The sequence below is a fragment of the Aedes aegypti genome, chromosome 3, assembly GCF_002204515.2.
Source record: "Aedes aegypti strain LVP_AGWG chromosome 3, AaegL5.0 Primary Assembly, whole genome shotgun sequence".
In the NCBI taxonomy this organism is placed as follows: domain Eukaryota; kingdom Metazoa; phylum Arthropoda; class Insecta; order Diptera; family Culicidae; genus Aedes; species Aedes aegypti.
The window spans coordinates 260,009,495-260,022,948 of NC_035109.1; the positions used below are offsets into that span (position 1 = coordinate 260,009,495).

General features: G+C 38.4%; 1 protein-coding gene across 7 annotated transcripts in view; it reads right to left on the reverse strand.

Annotated features, from left to right (window-relative positions):
• Window positions 1–13,454, reverse strand: part of LOC5571100 — a 399,425-nt gene that overhangs the window by 7,863 nt on the left and 378,108 nt on the right. For 4 of the 7 annotated variants that reach the window (XM_021855273.1, XM_021855271.1, XM_021855274.1 and 1 more), the window contains one exon: window positions 5,742–5,867. The exons of 1 other annotated variant lie outside the window; for it this stretch is intronic. In XM_021855273.1, coding sequence (XP_021710965.1) covers window positions 5,742–5,867 — 126 coding nt within the window. Of the gene's footprint in view, window positions 1–5,303; window positions 5,343–5,741; window positions 5,868–13,454 lie in introns of all 7 variants that reach the window. 2 more of the 7 variants (XM_021855276.1, XM_021855275.1) reach the window with 2 other exon arrangements.

Here is a 13,454-nt window from a genome sequence, read left to right on the forward strand (position 1 = left end):
GTGCAGTGAGTACCTTCAGCGGAAATGGTACAGAATCGATTATCGACGTGACGTTTTGTGGTCCTAAGCTTTTAGGTACCATTAACTGGCGCGTTGATGATGGTTAGACTCAAAGCAATCATCAATCGATTCGCTATAGTATAATACCAGGCGGACGGAGGGCAGTGCGATGTAACTCGACCCGAGCCCGAGGTTGGAAAACAGCGCGCTTCGACGACGAAGTATTTACTGAAGCCCTGAGGCGCGAACGAAACACTCTGGACAAAACTGGTGAAAAACTAGTTGATGTGATATCACGAGCGTGTGATGTTTCCATGCCGAGAAAAGCCCTTCCTAGAGAGAACAGGCCGCCGGTGTACTGGTGGTGCGAATCAATTGCAAATCTTTGTACATCTGTCTAAGGGCTAGATCAGGGTTTCTCAACCGGTGGTCCGCGGACCCCTAGGGGGCCGTGACGACTTCTCAGGGGGTCCGCGAAGCCATTGTAAATGTGTCATTTTTCATGATTGAAAAATAAATACAGGGAATCTCTACTTCGTTTGTTTTGCATAGAGCAGTTCAGATTTTTTATATTTCAAATATTGAAAAATGAACTTGTTCAATTTTCATGTACCGTAAAACGGGGTAACTTTGATAGTTTTTTCGAAGAAAACTTGAATATTTATGCATGCTGTTTCAAAGAATAATAATTTATATTTTTAAAACAAGTACTGGCATCCTAGCTATCGATTGCAGTCGATAGATTTCCAAAAGATTTATTATGAACGGATATATAATTTTTCATATCATCGAAAGTTGGTTTTCTGTTTTGGGGTAACTTTGATAATGGAGTATGAATCGAACAAAATTGAGTGAATAACGAACATTTGTAGGGCATTGCATACCTCTAGGCGTTTAACGTTATATGGAAATTTCTGACTTAGATTACAAAAATGGTCCCAGTTTGTGAAAATGCTATTCGCTAAGAGATTTTAGACCGTATTCAAGTTCTATGATAACTAGGCTGTCAAAGATAAGTGGCCAACTATTCAAAACTACATCAAATAGTGATCGTAGAACAGATTGTTTGTAAGCGTTTCGAAAATGCTAAAATTGTGTCAATTTTTAATATTCGTATAAAAAGCCTCAAACGCAATTGATTCCAATGAAAATAGCTTTGACATGAAGTGTCATACTAATACTCTTTACTTTTGCATTTGTTTTGCTTAACTGATTAACAGAAACTTCGTTATTTCGTTTAATATGTTGTGGGTCTCGCACTATCAAAGTTACCCGCATTATCAAAGTTACCCCGTTTTACGGTACACAATGACAAGTCAATACTTGCAGTGTTTTTCTGCCAATAAGAGGTTACAATCCCAATTTAACCTATGCATGATATACTTTTATCAAGTGTGACAACGAACCTAATCTCGTTCCTAGAGGTTTCCATAGGAAATTTGTGGCATAATTTTGCTTTAGTAATTTACAGGTTTTTCCAGCATCCTGGTGAGACACCCGGAAAATTCCTTAGCGAACTATTAAAGGAATTGAAGAAATTTGAAATTATTCTCCGTTTGTAAATAATCAAACCAATCTTCTCGATTTTATTATTATAATTTTAGTGAGATTTTTGATTAATATCTGCCGTAGTGATCTTATAAAGATTTCTGAAAAGATTCTTGGTCTGACAAGACATTTGAAGAATTTCTGGCGAAATTTTAACGAACTCCTGCAACGGTTGTCAGTTAGGCTTCTTAAAAGCTTATTGCAAGTTTATGAAATTATTCCAAGCAGCATGCATGGAGGACATCTAACCTTCCTTTGGAAAATTCCCTTGCGAAGATTGCGAAGGTTATGATGGAAAGCTTGGAAATACCCAAAGACATCATTTAAATCTAGTGCTCGCTACATGCGGAGGTAACACGTCCCACGACAATATAATAGAGAGAATGTGTGCGGATGCCGAGAGCTAGAATGCAGTGGATTAGCAAGAATTGGTTTCAGAGTATTAGCCTTGCCGAGGCTGGTCACTTGTAATATTGTCTAAGTCGGCTAGGAGAAGCAGTTTGCCTGGGCTACTTTTGCTACATATGTCCAATGCTATATGCACTGGCCCCACCCAGAAGAAATACCGTAAGGTGGTTCCGAGGCGATAAGGGTCTGAGGTCAAGCTGTTGAAGATTTCTGAATATGGTTTTCCGGCGAAACTATTTAAAATGGTACATGTAACGCTGGATGATTCGAAATCAAGTGTTTGGGTTGCGAATGAGGTATCAACTACGATTGTCATTGTTAGACGGATTGAAGTAAAGTAACGCACTTTCGTTTTTACTGTTCAATATTGCACTCGAGGGTGCTATTAGGAGATCTGGCGTGCAGAGAAACGGCGTCGTCATCACACGGTTGCATATTCTCTTTGGCTTTGGGCCTTCTTCTTCTTATTTCTGGCGTTACGTCCCCACTGGGACAAAGCCTGCTTCTCAGCTTAGTGTTCTTTATGAGCACTTCCACAGTTATTAACTGAGAGCTTACTATGCCAATGACCATTTTTGCATGCGTATATCGTGTGGCAGTTATGATGATACTTTATGCCCTGGGAAGTCGAGAAAATTTCCAACCCGAAAAGATCCTCGACCGGTGGGATTCGAACCCACGACTCTCAGCTTGGTCTTGCTGAATAGCTGCGCGTTTACCGCTACGGCTACCTGGGCCCCACTAAGGCTTTGGGCCTTATTGGAATCGAACACCGATCAGTGGAGGACGCCTGCGTGTTTCTGCAGAGGGAAACAGCGAAGATGACAATTATTTCTACCAAAACGAAGTACATGGCTACAGGTAGAGATAAAGATAGGTCTAGTGGAGTTGGTGATTAAGTTTTTATACCTTAGAACACTTGTGATATGTGACAATGACGTTTCCCGTGAAGTGAAAATACGAATTGCGGCTGAGAGTAGGGCCTTTTACGGATTTCGTAACCGGCATAGGGCCCATTACTTGCAAACGGAAACAAAATTCGCCCTGTATAAATCATTCATTCTCCCGGTGGCTCTCAACGGGCACGAAGCGTGGATTAAATGAATAGAGTAAGGTGGGGCAAAAGTTCGAACTTAGTGGTATAATCAAAGTTTCCAGGAAAACAATAGCAGTTAATACAAAACAAATAGTATACAGTGTATCTTCAACATATTGGCTATAATTTTGCTGAACAAACTTGTGTCAAAATATTTACCCATTTTTAGTTATAACAGTTTCAAAATTGATTGTCTTATTCGAACTTTTGCCCCACCGGTGGGGCAAGAGTTCGAATCTAGTGTGGGGCAAAAGTTCGCTGGCTAAAACACAAAATATCGATCCTTTTATGACAGGCATACTTTACACCAGCCGTAAACTTAAGTTTGACGAAAAATACACACTAAATTTTCATCAAAAAGTTGCCTAAAACCGGGTTAATTGCAATATACTCAAAAATAGCAGTTTTTCGCAAAACTAAGTGGAAATGTAAAATTTTGGTGACAGTTTTAACACGATCAGGCAAATTTAACTAAATTTGAAGATAATATGTGGATTTTAGGCAATTTGCAAATTTTTCCGTGATTTTATACATGGGTTGAACTTTTGCCCCGCTGATTCGAACTTTTGCCCCACTATGGGCCAAAAATTGTTTTCAAGCATTTATGCAAAAACTAATACACCTCAAAGCAACCTTATGATAGGTCTAAAAATGCCCTTACATAAAATATTGAAAAAGATTTTATCTTCAATTGGTTCCATGCTACGAAAATTCGACCAAAAATTACAATATTCACGTCGAAAAGCAACAAATAGCCATAACTTTTCCAAATCTGTATTATTTTTTATGATATTTGGATTGAAAGTCCCTTACTTGAATAGCATTCAAACCACCGTGACATTTATAAGATTTGTTTTGAATTGAGCTAGAAATCTTAAAAAGAAACTCTTATCCCACTCGAACTTTTGCCCCACTTTACTCTAAAGATACGAATATTATTAAGCACACTTAAATTAGAATGCCGAATCTCGGCTAATTTTAACCGAGATCCGCACAGCCGAGAAGTCGGCAAACAAATTTCCTGGGATCTTAGTAAATAAAAGCCGAGTATCAGTAAATCGTGCTTCGTTGCTAAGCAACCGGAAAAATTGTTAGCTGAGTCTTGTTTTAAAATCGGAAAACCGAGATTCGCACAGTCGAGCTCGTAAAAAAATCTAAGTTTGAGCTTTTGAGATACGACAGACTGCAGTGGGCTGGTCACTTAGTGCGAATACCGAAATAAAGAAAACTAATATTCAGCAGGGAACCAGGTAGAGGAAGGCAACTTCGTGGAAGACCACGAATACGCTCGCTGTACGCAGTGGAAGAAAACCTAGCGAACCCCAACGTTCGGGGCAACTGGAGAAGTATAGCCCAACACTGTCGAAGCTGGAGTTCTGCAATACGCGCGGCAACGGCGTGACGCAACGCTGTAGTCATCAACTTACAAGGTAGGCAGAAATACTCACAATAACTCCAAATTGAGTAGCAGAGCCACGTAGAGCCAGAATGAAAAGGAAAAATAAACTAATATTTCTATAGCAACAGTTAAGACCATTTTATTATAGGTTGTGCCAGAAAGTATGGGCACGACTTCACCATACTGCCACTTCAAGACTAGTGAAGATAAAAATCTACTTTTTACACGTTTGATTACTGTACCCAACAAGAGTAGATGGCGATTTTTTAATGATTAATTTAATTATTAATGTGTCGGTTACGTAAGATTTCTTTGAAGCATCTCCTATCAGACTTGCACAAATCGCTTTATTTTTGAGCGACTTTGTTTTACAAAATTTGTTCTATATCAGAAAGTGCGTGTTATAAAAATCTGAAAAAATGTATTTATCAGCGACGATATGATAATTGATCGGACTATCACTTGTTCAAATTGAAATTTTTAACTTAAGCATGTAAAGTTTGTATTGGAACTAAATATCCGATTCCAGTCGTGGTCGATTTGAAAATCGTCAAAAAACAAATCCTTATATTTACTATTTACTAATGATCTTCTAGACCATTCAATCTAAGAGTAATCATTTGTCATTGTGTCAACAATCGTTTATGTTTCCGAATTGTGTGTTGTTCACCATTTAGTTGCACAATTTCACAAAGCAGTTAATTTGCCAAAGAAAATAAAACAGTTCGTTAGCCTCCTTTCAGTAAGCCACACAACGTCATCACGAAGGAATTGGTTCCGTTTTTTCTGCCTTCGCTCGATTCAAATTAAGCAATTAAATCTGGTGCACACCACAGAATAAAATCTCATTACCATGCTGGCTGCCCTCAGCAATCACCGTATCCGATTCGGCTGAAATGTACAGGAAGGAGAAAAAACAAAGAAAAGGAACTAAAAGAAGGGTCTCGGAATTTCGTGTTTCATTTTTGTTTCCATAATGAAAAAGAACCGCAACAATTTTATGCTTTTTCGTGGGTTATGCTTTTATTTCCCTCCAGTCAAGTTGAGGCTGAGCTTGTGACCGCCGGAAGCCACGGATTTGTAGGTTAAAGCGGGTAACAACACAGCCGTCAAACATCTTGAAACAAACAAACATCAACACTTATAAAAAAATATTAACAAAAAGTAAGGAACATGAAACGAAATCAATATAGACTTAAACAAAAGACGATAATATCAAAGGATTCAAATCAAAATTTCACTTAGAAGATGTGTACGTAAATAGTTTCGTTTCAATAGAATGTTCCTTACCCTTTTTCTGTAGGTTTTCCGGAGCCGCTTGCAGCATGCCAACGATCGTTGTGGTCGCTACTGTGCTAGTTGTGGTTCTCAGATGCGATTCTGGAAGCGGTTTAGTGTAAGTTATTGCATTGCGCGCTTCAAATTGGTTTTGATTGTGTGACAGGTTTTTTTTTTGTATGGAAAAAAGAAGAAAATTCAAGTCGAAAAATAATGATCGTTAATGAGAGAAGAAGAAGACTAATATTTGTACAGTAAACATCGCAACACAAGAGTTAAGGAAAAGCATAAGGCATTTGGTTACAGGTGTATCGCAACCCAAAACATGGGAACAAAAAGCATGCAGACATGCAATTCAAACCTGTTGATGAATTATGACTTGTCTATCCGAAAACACTGTGCTAAATATAGCACTTTCATTGAGCATAAGCTGGAGTACGATTGATTACCCGCAGTTGCTACTTGCAAAAAACAGCTGTAATTACACAAGGAACCAACAGACGCTACTCTGGATCAGTAGCATCTTCAATGTGTAAGTACTGGTGCTCTCTTTATTAAAGCAAACAATTACGGCTTCGGCTGCGTCCGAATGCGTGTCAATTCGTGGTCAGGAAGGAAATGTAGACGTGTTACTTGCTTGAAAGAAGCCGTTGAGTCCTCTCGTTCTCGTAATTTTTCGTTGTATCTTTCACTCGCTTCTATCTTCCACTCTTGATCTATTCGTTCATAGCATTCGCTAAAACCAGAGACTGACAAGAAACCGTTTCCCTACGCTTCCGTTCTTCCATCATTTTGGCACGCCTTTCCTTACGCCTGATACATAGGCAGTCTGCTAACCAAATAGCAAGCCATAAATTTACCTTACCCCTATACCTTCCCGCATGAACTGGCGTAGATGCAGGGGTATATCCGATCTACTGTGGGCCAGTTTTAAATACAGCATCACTCCATCCCCCTTCCCCTCACTGGTCTGCATTTTTAAGTGGCAGGCACTATTGTTGCTTATGAATAGAAGATCGCCAGCACTTATACACTGAGAATGGCTGTTAGTCTAGGAATAGAAGTAAAGAGCTGTTAGATAGGGATAGGAGTAAAGAGTAGCCACCACAAAGGGGTCGATATAATTCTGAGGTGTGAAAGCCTTAATTATTTTTATTGCCAATAAAACCTTTGCTTCTCACACCTTTATCTAAGCACTGAAACCATCAAGAGTTATCAGAACCGTTCCCACAGAATCATTTTTTTTCCTATAATTGAAATCGAAATCAATCTGAAATTGTTACCAAGATGCTATCGAAGCCTATTTCTTCTCAATTCAGTGGAAAACCGTTCTCAATTATTGCTGATTAAAGCACAGCTCTCTCGCCGTGGGGCCTCTGGTGGCTGCTGATAAGATTTGAAAGCAGACAAATCTGGAAAGTGGGCGAAGAAGTGGGAAGGTATTGCTGGCTGAAGGCTAGACGATATAGACTGCGGTGCCAGGAACCTCCTGTTTTATATCTGCCAATGGCGTAAATCGGCTCGGGCTCGAACAATGGTACAGGAGAAGCAATAAAAATCAACCAACGCTACTTGGAGAACAACCCGCGGTCGGTCACGGATGGAATGGATCGAAGCGATAGACGAGGGATGTACTGGAAATTGATGCCGATCGTTGGGTGTGGGGAATTGCTTGAGCGAGCAAAATATATGTGGGTGGGGTGGGGTTGGCTGATTTGGTATTGAGTAAATCATAAATAGCTTTCATCTTGTGCTTTGTTTGATTTTTATGCTATCGTTCTACGCTTCTAGCTCGTGCACTAGTTGCAGCCGATAAGGGTATGCGATATTTTTTTTTTAATGATTCCGTCAAATACCGTCCGGAATTCCAGAGAATGCAACGAAAAAAATTTTTGTGTTTCCGAATTCATTTTGTTTCGTCAATTTGATTATTTTTTGCTAAAAATTAAAGGCATTTTCTCGAAATATCGAATTGAATTGTTACCAATAAAAGGTCCATATGCTCGGAAGCCTTCCTTAGCCGAGTGGGTAGAGTCCGCGGACACAAAGCAAAGCCATGCTGAAGATGTCTGGGTTCCATTCCCGGTCGGTCCAGGATCTTTTTGTAATGGAAATTTCCTTGACTTCCCTTAATAACTGTGGAAGTGCTCATTGGGCAATCAGCTAAGGAGCCAGGTATGTCCTTGTGAGAGGACGTAATGCCAAGAACAAGAAGAAAATGTCCAGATAAATCTTATACTTTAGTTGGATGATTTCGACTGTTATGAGTTACACCAGGGATTTTCTTAGCGGCTTTCAGTCTCAACGGCAATCAGAACTAAAATATTTCTTCTACGCCCAACGTTGGTGTTCCTTGATGCAGCATTTTGGGACCAATATTATACAATATTTTCACATCTGACTCACCTGAGTTACCTCAGGGATGTCAAAAATCCTTGTTTGCGGATGACACAGGCCTCTCCCCCAAAGGACGAAGTCTGCGTGTCATCTGTAGTCGATTGCAAACAAGTTTAGATATTTTTTCATCATACTTGCAAAAGTTGAAGATTTCTCCTAATGCTTCCAAAACTCAACTGATAATATTCCCACATAAACCAAAAGCTCTTTATTTGAAACCTTCAAGTAGAAATGTTGTCACGATGAGAGGGGTTTCAATAAATAAATTGGTCAGATGAAGTTCAGTGTCTAGGGCTCATGCTAGATAAAAATTTAACTTTCATAAATGTAATATATATGTAAAATGCCTCTATCCCCTTATTAATAGAAAATCAAAACTTTATCTTAAGAACAAGCTTTTGATATTCAAACAAATTTTCAGGCCAGCCATGTTGTATGCTGTACCAATATGGACTAGCTGTTGTAATACCAGGAAGAAAGCTTTGCAAAGAATGAAAATAAAATTTTGAAAATTATTCTGAGGCTTTCTCCTTGGTGTACTGCCGTGAATCGCAAGTCAGTCCCATCTGCATTTTCGTCAAAATTTAGTTGTGTTCAGTTTTCAGCATCTCTTCTAATGCTCTTGCAGCTGCACTAATGAAATAATATGATTTGTTTGGAAAAATTAGGAAAAAAACAGCAAATCAAATTGACCCATAATGAAAAGTAACCGCATATCAGTCTCACTACCGAGTTTTGCACCGTGGAACACAAAATTGTAACTTGTTTTGATCATCTTTATATTTTTCTTGGAAATATATCGTAGTGAAAAGCAAGTTGTGAAGGTTTCATTAAGATTGGAACATGTTGCATAATAATTTCAGGCAAAATCGTTACAATCTTCTATTCCCACGATTATGCGTTATATGTTTAGGTTAAGTTAGGTTAAGTAAATTCAAAGCGTTTTTTTCTCTTATAAGCAGGTGAAATCAACTCATCTGTATAAAAATCTGAGCTGCTACGGAAAATGAAATGTAATATGTTGTTAACAAAATGGTAATGAAATCTTAAATTTGTTTTACCAAATTAGGATGATAGTGTTGTCTAACACAGAACACCCAGATATAAGAAATGAATGTAATGTTTGGAATGATACTAATGAAAAAATTTAAAAAAATGGTTATCTTTGGAGTTTATAAAGCATTCACAAGTTCCCCTGGATTTCCAAGAAATTTCCAATAGTGTTCCAGTAGGGATTTTCGAACATTCTTAGTGATTTCAATGGGATGTTGGAATATTTCCCAAGGGTAATCAAGATGCTCCAAGAAGTTCTGAGTCTCGAAAGTCTAAAAATGGTTCCAAAAGTGTTTCCATGAACACCTTAGGTGTTTTAAGTTCAAGGATACTCTCAAGTGGATCCTATAGGTTTCCAGAGTTTCAGAGTGACTTTTTAAAGAATTTAAGCCCATAAGTGGAGAATCTCTGAGGAAATCCTACGAACATCCAAGAACCTTCCCAGATCATTTTCAACGGAAGGGGTTTTAAGTTGTTCCTAAGCGGTTTTAAAGGTTATCAGTGGCTTTCATGTTCAATTCCATTAAAGCCACTGATATCTTTGAAACCCGGAGTACCTAAGAGTATCAATAATTATCATTGGGATTCATAAAGATTTCACAGAACTTCCCATGGATTTCTCAGAAATTTCCATTAGTGTCCAAGGGCTTCTTAGGGTTGGTTAGAAGGTTCCTAGTGATTCCCATGGGATTTCAGAAAGTTTCTCTAGGGTTACCAAAATCCTCCTAGAAGATTCCTGTGTTTCCAAACGGGGTTTTAGAGTTTTCCTAGTAGTTCTAAATCCACCCAAATTTTGAGCATAAGTGTTTCTAGAATATTTCAGCGATTCAAAGTGACTTAGGCAGTTCCCTTCGAAAAAAGTGGTATGAGGTTAATATTTCAGAAGCTGATTTTTAGAAGCATGAGAAGCTCTCAGAAATACCTGAACCTATAAGGTTCCTCTGTTAACCATGACTAATATTTTTGAAGCACCTAACACCCTTATGGAGATCTTTCTAGAAATTTTATTACGTCCCCTTTGAGAACCATTTGAAATTGCTGAAAACTCTATTGTATTGCACTTTTGGGCTTTTCCGTTGCTTCTTTTTTCATTTATGCGCTGGTCCCTGAAATCTCCTTTTTTACCCATTGTTCACCTTTGACAACAATTTTCAAACCCATGAAAACTCCTAGTTTACATTTGGGAATACATGAAATCTATCTAGGTTATCTAAGTTTGATATCCAAGATAGCTTCCTCTGGTTTGGGAACAATCGTTGAAAACCCATGAAATATAGGTATTTTTCAAACGAGTACGGAATCATTTTTTTTTTTTCAAAAAAATCAACTCAATTGTTGAAATGTGTGTAAAGTTTTGCTTATAGATTTAAAATTTTGTTTCTTTTCGTCAATAAAATGCTAGAAGTTTCATGTATCGCTTCGTTTCGTATGTACTTAAAAAACGTATATCGCATACCCTCAGCAGCCGATGAGCGAATCCCAAGCAGGACTCTTGTTCTTGGTATAAAAACCATTCTTGTACAGTTGATGAACTTAACGGAAGCCGTGCACAAGTTTTTTTTCATGCTTCTTCTTCTGTTGCAAGTGTTTCCAGTGTTTGTTTGCTTCTCCGTCACACAATGTGGTTTTGATTGAGTTTCAAATACAGAAGCAAATCAGTGGTTTGGTTTGGCTGTTCTTTGTTGTTCTGCAATGTCAGAAAAATGATATGAGTTGCGGAAAGATGGCATTTTTGCAGGAAATGTGCCCACAAAAAAGGACACGGCAAAACAACACACAAACATCAATCGAAAACTGTTAAGCGAGTAGGGGGTCATCCATAAATGACGTCCATAATTTAGGGGAGGGGGTCTACGAAAGTGTGACAGTGCATGTATTAGGTATTGGAAAAAGCGTGACAGAGGGGGAGGGGGGTGGTCTAGAAATCTCAAAAAACGATGGACGTCATATTTGAATCGTCCCTAAACTATCAAAAACAAAAAAAACTGTCGGAATAATGAATTCCCCGGAAATATTGAGCACATAGCCACCAAAAATCAAACATCCCCAAGTCTGCATGCGCACAAAAAACTGAATCAACCTTGGTCTACTTGGGCCATTTTCCAGAGCCGGGAAAGATACTGCAAATCCTCGAATGGAATGATTTTTGTAAGCCACACGTGCTCTCGGTAGAAGTTGGCGCTATCTGGAATAAGTAAGAAAGGAGGAGGGACAATGTATGGGGCGGTAAGGTAAGGTAGAACTTGTAGCGCAATGGAAGACCTGTTCGTGAAAGCACAAAGCGCTGGCTGCGGCTGACGCGGCTGAAGCCAAGGATATGAATGCAACAGTTTCGCTTTGTTCGCTATAAATGCTTTGCAGTTTTCATGGTGATTCAATCGATTGGATGAGTGTCAGATTTCACGATGCACTCGGTGACCTGGCATTCGGAAAATGCAATGAAGTGGTTAGGAGCGAAAATGAGATTAATTCGATCATGATTTTATTACATTGAAGCACCTAGCTGTGACTAGCTGTAGATTATCATATCTTTCAGGAAAAACGTGCATGAATATGATTGAATTTAATGAGCTACACTGGAGCCTTAACTTTCGAACTAGATCAAGTGTTCGTAAATTGAATGGGTTTGTGTTTGTAAAATAATAAAGTTTACCTCTTCCAACAAAATTTTATCATTTGAAGAGTGTTTTGTAAAAAAAATCGGCTTCAATATTTCTATTAACCTAAGGGATTGGTAGTTTAATGGCTATCGCATCTGTATTCCTATAGGGTGTACCAGAAAGTATGGGCTCGACTTCGATAGTGAAAATCATAGTACTTTTCCAAACAATTAAATATTTTTATATTTTTCCATAGGCTATTTCAATCAGCATCTGGTATAAATTTGTTTGATTTAAAAATCGTTTACCTTGAAAATTTTGACTTTAGAAAATCAATTCATATCTGGTCAGCGCAGACCCTACATTTTGTGTTTGTTGAAAAATAACTAGTAAAATATGTTTTTATCAAAATCTTTCACCGTAATGAGTTTAAGTACATTGTATCATGGATGTTTTACATAATTTTTTGTTTGAAATTTTATTTGGCTTTTGTAGAAAACAATTGAAAAAATTGTAAAATTCGAAAAATCTCGTATTTTTCTCTCCACATAAGACGACATCACGAAGTTATAACTCTTCAGGTATTTTATTAGAAATAAAAATAATATATTTCAGAAGTACAAAAGATTGATATTCTCTTAGATAGGCAACATTAATTTTTGATTTATCCATGTAATCGCCACGGCTGAAATCGGATTTTTAGTTCCAATACAAACTTTACATGCCTAAATTCAAAATTTCAATCTGAATAAGTGATAGTCCGATCAATTATCATATCGTCGCTGATAAATTCATTTTTTCAGATTTTTACAATACGCACGTAGAATGGCTGCTGCTTTAAAAAGATATTGCCCCGACCGATATGAATAGACGAAACGAAATGTTTTCAGCAATCGCTACAGGAATTATAACCGAAACCTCTATTCAGAATACGTACGTCGAAAACAGAACGATTTGAAAAGCAATCAGAAACGGTTCTGGTCATTCGTTAACGAGAAACGCAAAGAATCTGGCTCAAATGGTGTATGGTGATACGACGTCGTCATCTCTTAGTGAAACACGCAATTTATTTGCGAAACACTTTTCCAGCGTCTTTACGACTAGCAACCTCAATGGTCAGCAGATCGATGAAGCTCTCAAGTGTGTTCCAGTTGGTGTTTGTGACATCAACATTACCAGCTTTTCGCAACAAGAAGTCCAATTAGCTATTAATCAACTTAAACCGTCCAACTCCCCTGGGCCCGATGGAATACCTTCTAGTGTACTTCGAAACTTCGTTAGTGAAGCCGTTGCAGACAATCATCAATCAGTCCCTCTTTCAATGCGTTTTTCAGGAGGATTGGAAACGGTCTGTTATTTTCCCCGTATTCAAAAAAGGCAACCGCAGTCTTGTTACCAACTATCGTGGAATCACCTCGCTCTGCGCGGGGTCGAAACTTTTTGAAATTCTCTTTGGCCAGTCTATGCAGCGTTCAGTTGCGCATTATGTTTCAACTGATCAGCACGGATTTTATCCTGGTCGTTCGATCAACACCAACTTAATTGAGTTTAGCTCCTTCTGCTTGCGCCACATGGAGAACGGAGCACAGATCGACACAGTTTATACTGACATAAAAGCCGCCTTTGATCGCGTCAACCATGTTGTAGCTCAGCCGTTTAGGTGCCTCCGACAAAT